At 36.5% G+C, this 19,989-nt stretch overlaps 2 protein-coding genes across 3 annotated transcripts in view; one reads left to right on the forward strand and one right to left on the reverse strand.

The window, feature by feature from the left end:
* Positions 1-10,723, reverse strand: part of LOC138315116 (uncharacterized) — a 28,156-nt gene extending 17,433 nt beyond the window's left edge. Inside the window, exon 1 of one of the 2 annotated variants that reach the window (XM_069255868.1) lies at positions 9,843-10,723. In XM_069255868.1, coding sequence (XP_069111969.1) covers positions 9,843-10,006 — 164 coding nt within the window. In that variant the 5' untranslated portion in view covers positions 10,007-10,723. Of the gene's footprint in view, positions 1-728; positions 857-9,842 lie in introns of those variants that run through there. The other variant, XM_069255869.1, reaches the window with a different exon arrangement.
* A 2,169-nt stretch (positions 10,724-12,892) lies between these two features.
* Positions 12,893-15,885, forward strand: LOC138315114 (E3 ubiquitin-protein ligase DCST1-like). Its single transcript, XM_069255867.1, has one exon. The coding sequence runs from the start codon at positions 12,986-12,988 to the stop codon at positions 15,200-15,202; it is 2,217 nt and encodes a 738-aa protein (XP_069111968.1). The 5' UTR covers positions 12,893-12,985; the 3' UTR covers positions 15,203-15,885.
* The last annotated feature ends 4,104 nt before the right edge of the window (positions 15,886-19,989 follow it).

The following is a 19,989-nucleotide window of genomic DNA, read 5'->3' on the forward strand; positions in this document are numbered from 1 at the left end:
ACGGTAGGCCTATATCAGTACCATTGGCCTTTTGTTTTTTGAGAAGTTTTTTGCATGAAAAGTTTACACAGTGTACACATGCAGATGGCATAAACAATAATGGGCGAAGCACGATCACTATAGGTCATTCTGACCCTTTGGGTCATATGAACTAAAAATATCACAGTTTATATGATAGCATCATACCACTATTTATATTTTTTAAGCTTTAAGCTTTTACCACAAGTACATCATCATCATTTTCTGAATATACTTTACAAGGTCAGTTTAAAATCAACTTTGATAATTAATGTCTGTATCTAATTAACATATCTCTCGGTTTACTCTCCATGATAAAAAAGACATGACACATCTTGCCCAATGTCCTTCAAAGAACATTTAATAAGGTCTAGTCAGCAAAAATTATCAACTTTTCCTTACACATTACCATAACGATGTCCTGTTCCTCATTAACATTATAAATTAACGACATAGCAGTGAAGCTAAAGAGTCATGATAATCAGTTGTCTGCTGTAAATGGCCAGTACTGTACTCACGGCCCCTCCCCTCCCAATGTTTGAAGTTTCAGATGTTGGCTCTAGTCCAGTTCAACTGGACAGTCATCAATAAGCACACCTGTTAATTTTACACCTACAATTTACCTGTTAATTAAATGTTCTTCATTAATCTGTGCATAACTTTACATAGGTTCAAAGTTAGAATCCTAAAGAGAATTTTCATTAACTCACCTGTACATGTATTCCATGGCCACAAAAATGACATATATACCTGTAGCGATTACTGTCCCTAACTTTACATACTTCACATACTTGTGTTTACCTTTACAGCCTTTCCTATTTAGTATATTCAAAACAAATACAATCCTGTTTTACAATGTAACTTACAATACACACAAAGTCAAGTATCCATTTCTGTTTACATCTGTACAGGTACATACAACACCTGTGATCGACCTTTAAAAATACTACCTGTATGTCCACTGGCCGGTCAGTTGACAGGCCACAGGTCACAATAGATTAAATTCACTATCCAGCGGCATAACCTGTCCAAGTTTTCGCCTTGTGTGTAAAATATTCTGAGTGATCATATTTATATTACACTGTACTGTGGAAATTTGTTCTATATATAGACATACAGGTAGATTATGTGGGCATGCTTAACTCTGACCTCAGCTCAGGTGAATTCAGGTATTTAAACCTCATCAGCAGACTTTTAATATTGAAACTGACATCAGATTGTCACATGGTGTTACATAAGGAACTATTCTTAAGATAAAGAAGTTTCTAAGTAATACAGGTATACATGTGTATATACATATATATATATATAGCAGATACATGTAGCTAATTATAAGTCTTCTTTCAATATACCCTATTTAACCCAACAAGCGCCGCACCCAATCCCTATAAGCACCCTTCCCCCATTTTTAGGCTTCAATTGTACTTACTTGGAATTAAATGCAGACTGAAAATTTGAAAACTTTGTTGGTTTCCTTACCGATTTCTTTTGCAAAATGGTTTATGGTTTATTTTGCAGAATAATTTTATGAAAGGCTAGTCCAAATTTGTATCTATTAAGCGCCCCTTATTTGCTTCAATTTTTAGGTGTCCTGGGCGCTTCTTGGGTTGAATATGGTAAATCTATAATAAGTGTAGTACTGAGCGTCTCAGAGTGTAAACACATACTAGATAAGTGTAGTACTGAGCGTCTCAAGTTTCTACCAGTGTTTTCAATTTTCCTTTGATGACTTTACCAGTGTATCAATTTCCTTTGTTTTCTTGACTTTACTATTTATAAATGCCATAATAACAATTATTTCAAATCTCATGATTTGTCTCTTGCTGAGTTGATAATAGGCCAAGGATTATATTTATCATGATTATCGCCCCTGAATTTGATTACTGGTTTATACAAGTGCATCAACTGACATCTAAAAGGACTTATTTTTCAGGTTAACATTTATGGGTAATCAATGCACAAACTATTGAACTGACATGAAATTTTTATTTATTTTTTTTTTTTTTTTTTTTTTTGAATGTTTGTTTTATGACCAGTGTTCAAGCATGTAAAGTTTAATAACAACTGAAAGAACAATGTCTGGAAATTCCAATTGTACAACTAGGAAAATATACCAGTATATATTTATTTAAATTTCTATTTGATGTAGTCACACATATATTTTTTCAATATTTTATCACATTGATGCTGGCATATCATATATATTACTTAATTTTTATTTCACGTAATTACACAAGGATATAATTGTTTCTCATATTTAACAATTGATGTAAAAACAAATGTGGCTTTCAACAGTTGTTGGACTGATACTTATTGCTAATCTAACCCTGGACTATCTTAGGAATGTGTCATATAGCCAATATTTCCTATCAGAAATCATATTGATTAATGATATATCTAGTGAACAAATAGCATCTATTTCCTCATCACAACAGCATGATGTGTCACTGAATTTAAAATTGATTAACTGACATTATTTGTAAGACTTATGTTAAAGTACAACTCATACTTTTCTTCCACAGGGACTTGAAATATAGGCCTAGTTACTGTATACGACCCAATAAGTGTCCATGGTGCTTAAAAGATTGAAGCAAATCAGGAGGTACTTAGAGAACCAAATTTGAAGTTGACCTTCATAAAATTATTCTACAAAGTAAGCCATCAATCAATTTGCAAAAGAAATCAGTAAGAAAACAACAGTTTTGATATTTTCAGTCTGCATTTAATTCCAAGTAAGTGAAATTGAAACCTAAGAAAGAGGAGGAGCGCTTACAGGGATCTGTATATATATTGAATACAGTAATATTTATGTGTATATTGAATAAGGTAATATCTATGTGTATATGGGCCTTTCTTAATCTGTACCACAGATTATTCACAGTGATATGATATAACATATTATTATTATTAGTCATAGCCTAGTCAGTGTCACAGGGACTTGATATATTTATAACATATATAAGACCAAAAAAAAATATGATATTATTGTTTAAGTTATATATGACGTATTTTTCATTCTCACGAATCAAGATGAGCTTTTAATATGTTATTTATTACCAAAAGGTACCAACATTTTGAGAATTACAGTATTTTCAATACTTACGTTTTAATTTTACGAACACTTATAAGAGCTGAAAATAGTTTATGGAAGTGATATAGTGAAGTGAAATGAGTTCATACGGTCGTGACCTACAATTTCATTTAACATTTTTATAGCGTTATTAGTCATTGTAAAGTGATTTCTGCAGGGAACTTTCCATATAAACATGCATAAGGTATAAAAACAACAGTTTTAAAAGTACATAGTTTCTGTGCTGCAACTAACGTTTATTACACATCTGAAGTCATTTGAATGATTTTCACAGCTTTATTCATCAAACTTTATGGTTTTCAATAGATTAGTGAAGAAAAAATAACATGTCAAAATCTTCGCCCAGTTTCGGCACATTTAACTTTAAGGGTTACCCGACCAACACTAATTTTTTACCCCCGACCCTAATTTTTTTCCCGCTTTTCTTCTTTTAAAACTGAAACTCTTCGAAAAAGTTGGGCTTTCGATCTCGGACTACGGTTCCGGCCAATGTCGCCCTAAACAAACATTTTTGGGGTTTTTTTTTTTTGGTCTAAGTATGTGTGTAAGATTATTTACATTAATCACATGGACTTGGAAATTTATGTAAAATCTAACTATGTTACTATATATATATCTATAGGTTGTATGCCATGTGTTTCAATTCTGATCAATTTTAGTTTATAGCTACATGTATCTGAATAAAAGATCTTGATACTTTTAATAATCTTAAACAATAAGATATTGTTCTACAATGGACACATGTTGTTAAATTAAACATGACACCAACTTCGGCAAGGGAAGTAACCCAAAGACCACCTTTTACACTTCCCCTTATCAGGTTGTAATACACACATTCAGTGAGCCCAGTAATAAAAGTGTCTCAATAGGTTGTAACTCTCATAAAAATAGATAACGAGTTTCTGGATCATCCATAAAATCAGCCGTAACGGAGAAAATCTGAGATATACTTTAATGTGTGCTAAAATAGCTTTGTTATGTAGACACTAGTGAACGCAACACGTTTTTAAAATATACAGCATCACATGGCTTACACAATTTACATCATCAACAACAGATATAAGTGTGTTTCATTTCATTTCAAAAAGAATTTATTAAAAATGATCAATGGATATTGAGATAACAGATCGGAAGTATAGGTGTATCTCTTTAGCAAAATTTTCGTTGCTTTAATCGTTTAATGCCTTGAATTAATTACTTTGGTTATTGGAGCTTTCCTGATGAAGATAGATCATACAGCGTTAGATAAGAGGCTTTGTAGTGTAGACCTAACAAAGAACGATAGGTCTGCACTCACCACCTAACAACCATCTCGCCCAGAGCACCTGTTTTGTTTACGACAGATTATTAATGCCTCGTTAATCATCGTGTTAACAAAGGGAGATAAGAACGAGCTGCTGCGGATGCTGAGGTTGTAAGATAGGCGGGAAAACGTCACGTTTCACTGTCGGTATATAACCGGTGAATGAATGGATGAACATAAAATGTAGTGTACTGGATAGTCGGTCGCTGTAGAGAGTGTGGTCTCTATAAGGAGTGGGTCGCAGTATAGAGGAATGTTCCGTAAAGAAAACTATGCTGACGAGAGTACGCAGTTGAAAGTATTTAACGAGTGATTATATTTAGATTTCTGGTTTGTGTCTGCTACAGTACCGTAAAGTGAAGACAAGTTGTAAATACAGCATGTATATCAAATATCAATGTCTGTGACCCATAAAACAGTGAAAGTAACTACTATAGATGTATGTGAGACGGAGGAAAGTCATCTTGTTTTTATTACCTTTTGATGCATTACTGATTTGTTGTCAGAGCTGGCTTGCAATTGGGGGTTGTTCGGAAACATCCGTTATAACAACCAAAGTAACCGTGAAACTCCGCCTTGAATTGATAGCTATGGATCGGGTAAGGGGCGATCTCGGTAAACAAAAAAAAAACAAAAAAAGGGGGGGGAGGGCGTAAATTGCATCCACGAGAAATCGTTTCTGTACACGCATCTGCTTTGATAATCTAGTTCGTGCATTGGCCCATACAGGAATCTAGACCCTAAAGTCCTACACACTAGGCCCCAGATGGCCCGCCGACAGGAAGTAGTTGCCAAAAGGGTTTCTCCTCAATTGGTTAAATACGGACGATGGAATCAGCAGAGTCTACAGAACCAGTTTATCTATATTTCAATTGCATGTTTGCTGCTGTTGGAAATGCAATGTCAAGGACAACGAAGGCCCCATTAGCATCCCTCCCCTGAGACCGGATTTATCTGGAATTGCAATCACGTTTTTGAAGTTGTATGTGAAGATCATTATAATTTGTGTATCGCCAAATGGAAACAAAACAGCTGTCATTATTTAAAAAGCTAACCTTATCACAAACGGGCTGAAATTTTAACGAGCACGTCACCATATTTTCGTCTATTATTTCCGCACACTGGAGATACGATTTTGTCATTATTCAATTGTCGTTTGGTAAACTCGGTCGCACCATCTGGCCAGACGAGTTGTAATCACGATAACTAGGATAATTTAGACTACGCCCGCCCTAGTCTGGTGGCTACAGACCGTACAGATCGATCTGTAATTATCAAAACTATCAATGTCTATAAATACGGTAAATGCCCATCAGAGGAGAGAATTACTGAGCTACTATTCGCTATAAACTATTTGCATTAATTTTAGTTATAATATTCCAATAAGCTTTACGTCTAAGATAAGAAGGATTTTACACACTTTATACATGGTAGAAGGCATGGTTTGTGTTTGTGTTTTTGTTATAAAACAACCACTAGTTAAATGTTAATTGTTTATTTGTGTGTGACATTTCTGTATACTTTCGACCAGATAAAACTGAAACTCGTATGATAACGCAACACTATATATTTTTGGTTTTAAATAAAACACTCGACATCAGTTACATTCACGTCAGCATTACATATGTATGGTAAGACCAATCCTATCTGTAGTGGTACGCAGCACGCACCAAAACGTTTTTATGAAATTTTCATGAAAGTGTCATTTTTCACATTAAATAATACAATATCTTTATATATCTTATATGGAATCGATTTGTGACAAAAGAATATCCATAAAAATTAGAAGTTCTTATATTTTAAGCGGAACGGGTGGAGGTGCCTAGCGCGCACATCGACAAAAATGCCAGTTTTAAGAGCATTTACCGTACTGATTGAAAAACAAAGACTGTTCAATCTTTGTGTCACCAACGTACCCCAAGATCGATGACGTAGCTGAATAGCGGGTACGGGACAAGAGGAGTGATGAGTAACTGTGTGATGACACATTTTTTTCTACAATGGAAGATTTAATTATCGCCACCAAGATGTCGATTAATTTGGATTAGTGTAAAAGGATTACATGACGAGATAATAACGTTAAGGTTCTTTGTCTCTGGTGAGATGTGACGTCTTAATTAGTGTGTGCTCAAGTTTGATGATTGGATATTTTAATCTCTTGTGTGCTGGAATAGGTCTACACTAATGGAAGCTATCGAGACAACCAAATAGAAAATGTTTAAATCAGCAGAATTTGTTCATTTAACGCGCTTAGGACTTTGATACAAGACCATGCATGCTAGAAATCCAAAGTCTCTAAAACTTTTCCATCATCTTGATATATATATAAACTAACTCTGAAACTCCAAAACCCATAAATAGTCAGTAATCCTAGTCCCTGAAACCCATTAATTTGGAAATTTTGAAAATTTTGGAAATTAAAAACTGTTACAATAATTTGGAAAAAAAGTTGATATAGGTCGTCAGAAGTTAACTAAATCAAGTTTTGAGACTTTTAAAATGGAACAGCTCTTGAAACCAATAAAAAAGACAATCTAATTAAACCAACTCTTCGGTTACAATCGAATAATCTATGGTTACAATCGGTTACTCTATGGTTACAATCGGATACTCTATGGTTATAATCGGATACTCTATGGTTACAATCGGATACTCTATGGTTACAATCGGATACTCTATGGTTACAATCGGATACTCTATGGTTATAATCGGATACTCTATGGTTACAATCGGATACTCTATGGTTACAATCGGATACTCTATGGTTACAATCGGATACTCTATGGTTACAATCGGATACTCTATGGTTACAATCGGATACTCTATGGTTACAATCGGTTACTCTATGGTTACAATCGGATACTCTATGGTTACAATCGGATACTCTATGGTTACAATCGGATACTCTATGGTTACAATCGGATACTCTATGGTTACAATCGGATACTCTATGGTTACAATCGGATACTCTATGGTTACAATCGGATACTCTATGGTTACAATCGGATACTCTATGGTTACAATCGGATACTCTATGGTTATAATCGGATACTCTATGGTTACAATCGGATACTCTATGGTTACAATAGGATACTCTATGGTTACAATCGAATACTCTATGGTTACAATCGGATACTCTATGGTTACAATCGGATACTCTATGGTTATAATCGGATACTCTATGGTTATGATAGGATAATCTATGGTTACAATCGGATAATCTATGGTTACAATCTGTTACTCTATGGTTATAATCGGATACTCTATGGTTACAATCGGATAATCTATGGTTATGATAGGATAATCTATGGTTATGATAGGATACTCTATGGTTACAATCGGATAATCTATGGTTACAATCGGATAATCTATGGTTACAATCGGATACTCTATGGTTACAATAGGATACTCTATGGTTACAATAGGATACTCTATGGTTACAATAGGATACTCTATGGTTACAATCGGATACTCTATGGTTACAATCGGATACTCTATGGTTACAATAGGATACTCTATGGTTACAATCGGATACTCTATGGTTACAATCGGATATCTTGGTTACAATGGATACTCTATGGTTACAATAGGATACTCTATGGTTACAATAGGATACTCTCTTTGGTTACAATAGGATACTCTATGGTTACAATCGGATACTCTATGGTTACAATAGGATACTCTATGGTTACAATAGGATACTCTATGGTTACAATAGGATACCCTATGGTTACAATAGGATACTCTATGGTTACAATCGGATACTCTATGGTTACAATAGGATACTCTATGGTTACAATAGGATACTCTATGGTTACAATAGGATACTCTATGGTTACAATCGAATACTCTTTGGTTACAAAAAGATACTTTATTGTTACAATAGGATACTCTTTGGTTACAATAGGATACTCTATGGTTACAATCGGATACTCTATGGTTACAATCGGATACTTTATTGTTACAATAGGATACTCTTTGGTTACAATAGGATACTCTTTGGTTATGGTTACAATTGAATACTCTTTGGTTACAATAAGATACTTTATTGTTACAATAGGAAACTCTTTGGTTACAATAGGATACTACTTTATTGTTACAATCGGATACTCCTTGGTTACAATCGGATACTCCATGGATACAATTGGAAATCTATCCACCTCGCATTCCAAGAGCTGGTTTTATTCAGGATAAATTCTTATGAGACGGTGTACTTTTTACTAATTAAGCGTTCATTGGGGTGATAATATTGTCTATCTGTATAACACGCACTACATAGCACATATATAGTTTGTAGATGTTATCAATTTTTATCTAGACCCCTAAAACGTCTAAAAATGGCCTGTGAATATCTGGTGGGTCCATTTTGATATAAACTGTAAATTATTCTCGGATCAGATCCCTATGGTCCGTGACACACATTTGACAGGACGTTCAATAGACCATGACATATTAAACCGTGACGCTAGCGCTGTCACTAGTCCATGTAACACATTTGACTGGACATTCATTAGACCATGACACTAGTCCGTGTGACACATTTGACTGGACATTCACTAGACGATGGAGGACACCCACTAGTCCATGTAATACATTTGACAGAACGTTCAATAGACCACGACATATAAGACCGTGACGCTAGCGCTGTCACTAGTCCGTGTAACACATTTGACTGGACATTCATTAGACCATGACACTCACTAGTCCGTGTGACACATTTGACTGGACATTCACTAGACCATGGAGGTCATCCACTAGTCCATGTAACACATTTGACAGGACGTGCAATAGACCGTGACGCTAGCGCTCTCACTAGTCCGTATAACACATTTGACTGGACATCCATTAGACCATGACATTCACTAGTCCGTGTAACACATTCGACTGGATATTCATTAGACCATGCATGACACTCACTAGTCCGTGTAACACATTTGACTGGACATTCATTAGACCATGACACTCACTAGTCCGTGTAACACATTTGACTGAATATTCATTAGACCATGACACTCACTAGTCCGTGTAACACATTTGACTGGATATTCATTAGACCATGACACTCACTAGTCCATGTAACACATTTGACTGGATATTCATTAGACCATGACACTCACTAGTCCATGTAACACTTTTGGCTGGATATTCATAAGACCATGACACTCACTAGTCCGTGTAACACATTTGACTGGATATTCACTAGACCATTACACTCCCTAGCATGTAGAGTACTTTTGATTAAATTGCAATAACAGTTATATTTTCCTATATAATACATTTATATGTGGGGATAAACGTGCTCGTTAAAATGAAAATTGGTAAGATATTTTTATTGGACAAGCACTATTAGCAGTATTTAGTGGTCAATATTTTTTACAAGATCTAGTGGTCAGTAGTTCCTAATAGTCTAAGTGGTCAGTATTGACTTACCTTGACGGCCTGCGGTTGTTGTTTTCCATGAATGTATAGGAGTAAGTAGTTACAATCTCCGAGTCCACTCCGTTGGTCAAGGATTTCTTCTGCCGAGGCTGGACAGCCAGGGTTGGCTTCTTCGGGTGATGCGACATTAGGGTTGCAGTACAGTTTAACGACATTTTCACTTTAAAAACTAGAAACTTGAAAGTACAACTTTCTCTAGCACTCCGTACCACTGTTCTTTGTTAGTTTGTCAGCCAAACATATCATCCCCATGACTACGGAGTCAGCAGCAGTATCGACAGACGGCACATCGCAAGGTCACACTATTTACTGGTGTATCCTCGCTAACCAAACAGATTACTACTGAAAGATATTTACAAAATTTTAATTTATTCCATTGACATTAGACTCAACCGACTTCTCGAGTCTTTAGTACATTGTGAACCCATACAGGCACTAACACAGTAATAGGCTCTGGCTGTTTTGAATAGCGCGCTCCCACACACAGCTGCTGGGCCAATATCCACTGACAACACTAAGGACAATGCGGATATCTTTTTATGTTTAATGCACAAACTGATACCCCGACACGGTTCCGTAACCTTGGAGGATCAACGTAACAAAGTACTTAAAACTGACCATAGTCAAAGGGAAAGTTTGTTTTGGAACCTCGGTGATGGCTGATATAAGGCTGGGGTAGAAGCCACTGTTTTATCCATCAGATGTGATTAATGGGCTCCCCAAACTGCAAAATATTGATGATAAGTGGTAAGGAAAGCTGTTCTCTAATTACAGAATGAGTCACATGATGTTTGAACGCGCATTGGACGTGGAAAATCTCGCCCTCATCATCAGACTGTGACTCGGCCCCAGTCTGGGTTCCTTTGTTTGTTACAAAGCCACGTGGTCTCGAAAGGAGGAACAGCTTAACATCATAAGTATAAACCTGGCAATTCAATTTCAACATAACTTAAATATTCCATATACTCACCAATGTTAAACTAACACACGGTAACGAGTTCTGAGAAGGCGGGATGATCTGACGGGTGTCAGTACGAGTTTAGTCCTGTACCGAGGGTTAGGGGGGACATATGGAGGGGGTGAAATGTGATCCCCCACTCCCCCGTCACTAGGGATATATCGCTCCCTGTCTATACCAGCTACTGGGCCTGATAACATCGGCCGGGATGACTGGTCGGTTTCACTGTTTAATCACGAAACAATCTACTTAATATCAGCACTGTTTCTGGTACATGTGCATACTATTCAATTCAACTGTAATTGCATTATAAACATTTGATGACTTCATCTCACACAACTCATCAGTAACACAGATATTTTGATGAGCCCAAAAATAGCACATACAATTGTCCATCACTCAGTTACCAAATTTTCACAGAAAAAAAGTGCAAGGATGAATGAACACTCATAGAATGTTGTTTATATGCTGGCTTTACTACCAATAAAAACACACTGGAATTGATTTAGCGCAAAAATAATGATCGACTATATAAAGTGTTATTAGGCAATCGAATGAAAACAAATCTTAAATACATATAACTTAAATTCATAGCATCCTTTGTTTTCCATAACACCTATCTTGAAATTCTAGTTTTCTGTTGTAAGCGCGCAAAATTATTTTATTTCCTGATTGTTGTCGCTATTTTAGCGACATGATGTATGTATATAACAAAATCATTTTCCTTTTAATAACACCCTTGTTTCTTGCTGCTGATGAGAAAACGGATTCATTGAGGAATTTTCAGCATTAAGTAAAATAACTGTAGATACATCGGCCATTATAACTCGACAGCTGATTTAATTGTGCTTGTGAATTGTAAGTTACACACCAATACATAGTTAGGGGCGGACTCCTGTCGGCGTCAATCTGGGAACAAGGACCATTATCACAACATCAGAGAGACGGTGATCTCCCCCTTCCCGTCCTAATTACTGCAAGCAAAAATCCTCCTCCCCGCCCTAATTAACTTACTCAATAAAAGAATCCCCCTCCCGAGGGGGAATTTCATGTCGATTCCTAAATGGATTGCAGTTGTACGCCGATTATCTCTCCCATTATCATGGTGTACGGCCACAGCTCAAAGATTCTTCACGGTCTCCGTATCTCTAAATAACCGTGTCAGCCTTCCATGAATGGCCACTTGACTACCGAAAACTGTCTCCGACTGTATGAAAGTGGATGTATATATACCGTTTTGTTCTGGTATAATAAAGAACACTTTATTAAACAACGAGACAAACAAACAACACTTCTTACGCATTACTTTTTCTTATTCTACTGTAAAACCAATTATGATAATGATTCTCTGAATAGTCTCGGACATTTCTTGTTATAACATTCAATCAGTATAGGTGGAGAATATTTTGAAATAAAGACGAATTTGAAGTTAGAATAAATGAAGTATGATCTCATCAAAATGTACAGCATAAAAGATAATCGGCAGCTACCTAAGTAATACTATGTGACCAGAGAATTACCAAGACTTTTATTACATTGTACAGTATTATCTACCTTAAAACAATATACATGTATGTGCCTGTGATCTGTGGCTGATTCATGAATATTTAGAATACTATCTAAAACGTGAAAATCAACCCTTCAGACTAGGTCTCAAATAGTAATACAAAAGCATGATGTAAATCCCATTTTGTTGGAAACAATAGTCGCGTGGCAACGTTGTCACATTGTAAAGTGCCGGAAACATTGGTTCTAAGCTGGTGCTCCAGTTTCGGCCTTATAAGTGATCAATTTTAGCATTTGTGTATATATTATATCCTCTTTCACTCATTTTCTGCGCAAACCCAATTTCACAAAATTGTCGGTATCGACATCATTAGGAAGGTTTATGAAGTAGACAATGATTTTAGAAGTCTTAGGAAACAAATTAAAGCTGGAGGTCCATCACAAAGACGACTACTCGTGGGAAATGTCGCTCTATAGGTTGACCACATGTCGATCAAATTTTACGTATATCAAGTGACGTCATCAATAGTCGCCGCTCTATCACGTCGATTTTCAGTGACGTCACTATAGACGTCATGTCTATTGAGGTAACAAACATCAATCCAGCAGCGTGCTGTTATTCAGATGTAGAGCTTAAAAAAGGCCAGAGTTTAGTCTCCACCTTCATATCATGGGTGGCTACAATGATGACGATAATCGGTATGTTGACGAAGAAAGTTTGCTTCCACGAGCCAAATCTAGAAAATCGAAACGAAGATACAACGACAAAGGCAAAACCTGCTGTCAGGTGGTTGTAGAAACGATTAAGTTTTACATTGTCGACTTCTTTAAAGCTCCACCTGAAAAATACACCGCAGCTAAAGCTATATTAGGATTTCCGTTCGGTGCTGGAATAGGTATAGTTCTATACCATCTTGTTCTGGATTTCACTTGGTTAAAAGAAAGCACCCGTCATTTTCTTGGTGGCATTTTTGTTTTAGGATTGGCAAGTGGATATGCACTTTCGGTTCAGGTGCGATGTATCACATGCCTTTTGCTTCCAACATTTTTTGGGAAAACGGGAAGATCATACATTGCAACATTTGCTGTTGTGTACCTAATTTCGGGACCTATCCACACGATTATCGTGAATGGTCACGAAGTAGCAAGATCCCTCAGTTGTACAACCGAGTTGCTTGCCAACCACACGAAGGCGCGTATGGATTTGACACTGAAGCCGATCGGAAAAGTGATGAAAGAATTTCAGACAGAAGGCATGCTTGTCAACAAAGTCGCGAAGAGAATCGACGTAGAATTCGGTCCTATGAAGAAAGAGGTGGAAGATAATTCTGAAACGGCCAAAATGAAGAAAAAAACACAATATGTTGATCAGGTATCCGGAAAAAAGCGAGGAGACAGAGTGAAAGATGTTGAACAAACTAATAGATATGACAAATCGAAAAAATACAAGAGAGTCGAGAACAATTACAGGAAGAAACTGGATTATCGCTGTCAAGATGTATGGAACGAAGGCGTTATGAGCTGCCGGAAAAGCTTCCGCAGTATGGAAAGTAAATGCCTTAACAAAATTCCTATCGTTGGCTATGTGTTGTGTCTGCCATTCAAACTTACCTTTTTCTGTGAGTTGATTAAACTAATTCCTGGAGCCCTCGGTAGTTCTTGTAACTCTAAAGAAGCGGTAAGTCCCGGGTTTGGGGAGGTATTCGTGGCTGCAGAGGACATGACTGCCAATATGGACAACGATTTTAAAGCCAATCTTCAGTACAAAGTGGTTAGCACTCGAGAACAAATTGACGTCACTACGGCAGAGGAGGTGAGCAAGTTAACACTGAAAAAATTCGAAAACAAGCGGATTTGGTTAGAGTTCGGATTGTCTTTGATGCAGCGCCTCATGGCGTTCACATTCATTCTAGTTTTCATCAGCGCTTATAAATACAACAAGGGATATCTGACAGACATCCGACACGACAATATCTACATCACGTCTTATTTTCGTCACATCGACGACAGGCGATATGAAATGAGCAAAACAGTATTGCTTCCATTGAAGAAAATAGAAAGTGATGCTTGCATTTTGCCGACAAGTCGTAAACTGATGAAAGCGGAAAAGCAGAAGATAGTGAAGGGCACAATCATGCTGGTGATTCGGGCATTGATTTCGGCTGTTATCATCATGTCCAGTGAACTCCTGTACGGTGTTCTGGATATCATTCGACGTAACAGTCGTATCGACTACCACCAACAAGGAGAACACATCATCGATATCGATATCTTCGGCACTGGCTTTATGTCCGATATTATTAGGCTTTTCCTCAGAGGGTTTAATCACGATGGTAAAATTGACAATATTTCATCCAATTTCGAGTGTTTACCGCGTCCGGTCAAAATGGAACAGAAGTATGTCTGGCTGATTTATGGTATATACAGCATCCTCTGGATTCTAATGCTTTTTGAAGCTTATGGTCTTCGTCTAAGGAGACTCTTCGCTTCACGATTTTATCGCAAAAGAGAGAAAAGGAGGATCCTTTACTTATACAACGACATGTTAAAGAAGAGACGAGGGTTTTTACGACACATGCGTCATCACATCCGGAAACAAGTGAAGAGGAAAAATCTTATAGTTAAATCGAGCCTTACCGCCAGTTTACGAAAGGAGTTTCCTAAGTTATGTGGATGGATGAAAATCTTAAGCTCGAGTAAACTTTCTTGCTTAATCTGCAATGACCCAGAGAAAAAAGGTTTCGTGCACTGTATGACACCAGGCTGTAACGTTGTGTATTGTGCGATGTGTTGGTCCGATATCCAAAGACGATGTTATTCCTGTAAACCAGACACGACAGGCGATCTTAGTGAACTGTCAGATGATGGACTGTCCGACTCGGATTAATCGAGGTACTACCGGAGATCTTTTATAGTGAACGGTCATATGGTGGACTCTCTGACTCGGTAAACCGGATGCGACAGGAGATCTTTTTATACATGTAGTTTGAACTGTCAGATGATGGACTATCCGACTAGGGTTAATCCAGATACGATCGTCGATCTTTTATAGTGAACTGTCAGATGATTGACTCTCTGACTCACTAAACCGGATGCGACCGAAGATCTTTTTATAGTGAACAGTCAGATGATGGACTCTCTGACTCGGTAATCTGGAAACGGAAGATCTCGGTGAACTTTCTAATGATGAACTAGATATCCGACGTGTACAATATAACTACTGGAGTGGCGATCTTTGTACACTGGTGATTATGAACTCTAAATTGTTGTATCTAATTATATATATAAGCTATATATCGATGTCAAGTGCTCTTGGGAATTCACCAGATTGTATCTAACAAAATGTGTAAGAATCAAATCACAAAATGTTCGCTCAGGAAAAAGGTGTCAGTTGGACACAACATTGCTATTATTCCTTGTAATATGCAAAGACTATATCTCGGGACGTCATTTAAAATAATCAATAGAAATTAATAAAAAGAAATTGTGCGTACAAAGCATTGACAGTTTTAAAATCAAATTACATGTTATGAATTACACTGATCAAACACATTAGAGTACAAAGCATTGATAGCTTGAAATCATTACATGTTATGAAATTACACTGATCAAACACATAAGAGTACAAAGCATTGATAGCTTTGAAATCAGATTACATGTTATGACATTATACTGATCAAACACATAAGATTACAAATTACACAAAGCATTGATTGCATGAAAATCGAATTACACATAAGAGTACAAAGCATTGATAGCTTTGAAATCAGATTACATGTTATGACATTATACTGATCAAACACATAAGATTACAAATTACACTGATCAAACACATAAGATTACAAATTACACAACGCATTGATTGCATGAAAATCGAATTACACATAAGAGTACAAAGCATTGATAGCTTGGAAATCAGATTACATGTTATGAAATTATACTGATCATAGCTTGGAAATCAGATCATTATACTGATCAAACACATAAGATTACAAATTACACAACGCATTTATAGCTTGAAAATCGAATTACACATAAGAGTACAAAGCATTGATAGCTTGAAAATTAAGTTATATGTGGTAGCATTATACTGATTAAACCATAAGAGTACATTGCTAACCTGAAAATAAACTTTACATGATATGGCATTATATTGATCAAACGCATAATGACTTGCAATTTCTGTTACATTGAATGAGTTGCAATCTGTCGATATCCTTAAAATAAAATTACACTTTATGACTTACGTGACTTAAGGTATAACAGCACAATTGCAACTTTAGCAATCATTTACAAAGCAATCATTTACAAATGTTGCTTCTTAGATACTTAACATAAAATTGCAATTCATTTTGGAACATGTGATAAATATTGACGTTTTTCTGTCGTTTCTCACTGACCAAAAATGATTTATAAATTACAAAACCTATAAGAACCAAAATAAAGTTGAATTTCTTCAAATGGTGGTCCCTGTTATTTATACCCAAAACAATGGCCTTTAGTGATCTGAAATTATCTTCCAAACCAATTTCATGAAAATTTGAGATCAATGTTCCAAAAAATTATCTAGACACCTGCATTCTATAAACAAGAGGCACAGAGGGCCTGTATCGCTCACCTGGTTTGTAATGCAAAGTAATGTTCTGAATACAAGTTCATTGTTTCTATTCTGAAGGAATTTGAATATTAACATCAAATTTCCCTATTGGGCCCCACCCCTCCTGCCCCCAGGGAGTCAGAGCCAAAATTAATACAAATTCTGTTCCCCTTCCCTCAAGGATGTTTGTGGCCAAATTTGGTCACAATCCATGAAGAACTCTAGGACAAGTAGCGATTTTTAGGATTTACCTCTAATTCCCACATTGGGCCCTGCCCCTCCTGCCCACGGGGGGTCAGAGCCAAAATTTATACAAGTTCTGTTCCCCTTCACCCAAAGATGTTTGTGGCCAAATTTGGTTACAATCCATGCAGAACTCTATGACTAGTAGCGATTTAAAGGAAATGTTGACGGACGGACGACGGACGCTGCGCCATGACATAAGCACACCGGCCCTTTGGGCCAGGTGAGCTAAAAATGTAAATATATATAGAGATTGAACAGTGTTTTGATTGCGTTAAAGGTGGTATGAACGCAATGGGATATAGACTTATTCAATGTAGCGCTACGTTGTTTACCTACTCAACCCACATGCATTACTTTACTAATAAAATTATTAAAAACATATTTTATCAGTTCATTATATTCAGCATCCTTAAAGACACTGCTATTCAGTTTCCAAACTCCCTTACCACGATTATTCGTTGGTCGGTGAATTTTCATAGATACCGCTAGATGGTCAGTCGAACGTATCTGAGCGGTCGGAGATCGCACGGTTTCACCCTACTGAGATAGGCCTTTGTTTACCAACCAATAGTCTAATCTACATTATCAACAATAATGATTAAAATCATTTGTAGCAGATACGCCCTCAGACTCAGAGAGACAAGTTTTATTTATAGCCAAAGTGCAATATTGGCAATATAAATGCCATTATAAAAGGTGTACGTGTATTGGCAGTATGCTGGTCTATGGGTTAGCGGGATTGCCTTCCCTCAATTTGTTCTTGGCGAAAATCATATTTCGGTAATTTTCTTTCATGTAGAGTTCATATATCATGCCTTCCATAGATTATATAGTCTCCTACATCCAAAACGAACTGTTGGGACGGAGTTGGCTCTTTTTGTGCTTTGCCAAAGACATTAAACAGCTCATTAAGTCTTCTGTGTTAATTATGTAGGCTGTTTGTATAAACATTCAGATGCTTTTAAATCTAATTTGATATTGATGTTACACTTACAAAAACAAATGTATAGGCATCGCCTTGCTCAGTACCAGAAAGAGTCGCCAATGTTTTATGGAACATGTGACCACACCTTTAGAATGTTCCCGCCACAAGATGTCATGTGATGCTCCTTACTGATGTTGTTGTCTGATCTAGGTGATACAAAAACACAACAACCCTTCCTGACATTTTATTATTGAGGAGGAACACCACATGTTGTTTACTACAATTAAAGGTATATACCTACAAAGCATGACTTGGTATCATGATACAACACACTGACTTCTGGAACTCACCAAGACAAGATACCCATGGATTCGGATATAGAATGAAACAAGACATAAAACTATATACTAAAGTCGGTCACTCAGTGATTTTATGAATTTGACTTTTTAATCTATGAAGAGTATTTGCTTCCAGCAAACCTGTTTTAACGCAGAAGATTTTTTGAAATTATAGTAGTTTAGACCTAGTTCGCTAAAGCTGCTTATATTATAAGGCTTTTTTATTTATTTTTTGCCTAAAAGGCAACAAAAAAAGCCTAACAATATAGGCAGGTTTAGCGGACTAATTTTGACCCTGTTTGGCCCTGCCCATTTGGTGCCCCGTAGCCCTGTGGGGGTCAGCGAGGACCAATAGAATATGATGTTAAAATGCCGACCAGGACCAATATGGATAAGATGTTAAAATGCTATCTCTGGCTAATAATTCGAACCAAGTTTGACTCAGGTCATATGAAAATTGAGTAAAAAATGCTCATAAATGTGTTTTCCCTATATAAACTATAGTAAACTTCACCCCCTACCTAGAGAGAACGTGAGACCCCAGGGTCATATAATTCTTTTTCTTTTTGTAAAGGACCTTTAGATCTTTTTATCTATGAAGAGTATTTGATTCTACCACAACTGTGAGTGGAGAAGAAGATTTTTGAAATTCTAGTTAATTTACCCCTTTTGGCCCCTCCTGGGGGGTGTGGCCGTTATAATTCACAATTTTGAATGGTCTTATGCCTTAGAAGATTTGTGCAAAATTTCATTGAAATTGCTTCTGCAGTTTTGGAGAAGAAGTCGAAAATGTAACAAGGACATAGTCATTCAGATCCCCCGCCAATGGAGATATCAAAGCTGAAGTAAGTTTGATTGTGGAGACTTATGTGTATGAAAAAAACAGGAAAAAGGAAGTTGAGCTAAAGACAGATGGAGTATAATTCAAGTAGAGCGGGGCTGCAATTGTTGAATCAGGTACACAGCCTTGACATTTATATTTGACTATATACACAAAGATGGGTGGAGTACCATGATATTTTCAGCAATGTTTCCATGGTAACGGAAAAAGTGCAAAAAATGAAAACCTAAAAATAGCAAAAGGTACTACTAGACCATAAAAAGAATGTGTCTATGAAGTTTCGTAGAAATATCTCTGCGAAAGAATTGTTTTCTATACATGTTTAACATTCATGCCAGCAGTACACAGGTTATGTGCATTGTTTTGATGCAATGATTTTTCTCCAGAAAACTTATTCATGTTGGGGAATAGTCACTGGGATCAACTCCTTTTTTATAGGTTTGGATACAAAGACAAATTACAAACTTAAAAAAAGAAAAATAAACAAGAGGCCCGTGGCCCTTACGTACTTAGTAACGGTCATCTGACTAAAACAACATAGTCACAGTATATAGTAGTGACTAACAATTAAGGCAATACAATAGACCCCTTATTTGAAGCTGCAAGTTTCCAAAATGTTTCATGACTTTGACTTTAAAAGTACATAAAGGTCATTCACTTGAACAAACTATATAGCCTTTAGGTTCTTGAGAAGAAGTCGTTTAAAGATTTTAGCCTATTTGACGCC

This window comes from Argopecten irradians, chromosome 2, assembly GCF_041381155.1.
Source record: "Argopecten irradians isolate NY chromosome 2, Ai_NY, whole genome shotgun sequence".
Lineage (NCBI taxonomy): Eukaryota > Metazoa > Mollusca > Bivalvia > Pectinida > Pectinidae > Argopecten > Argopecten irradians.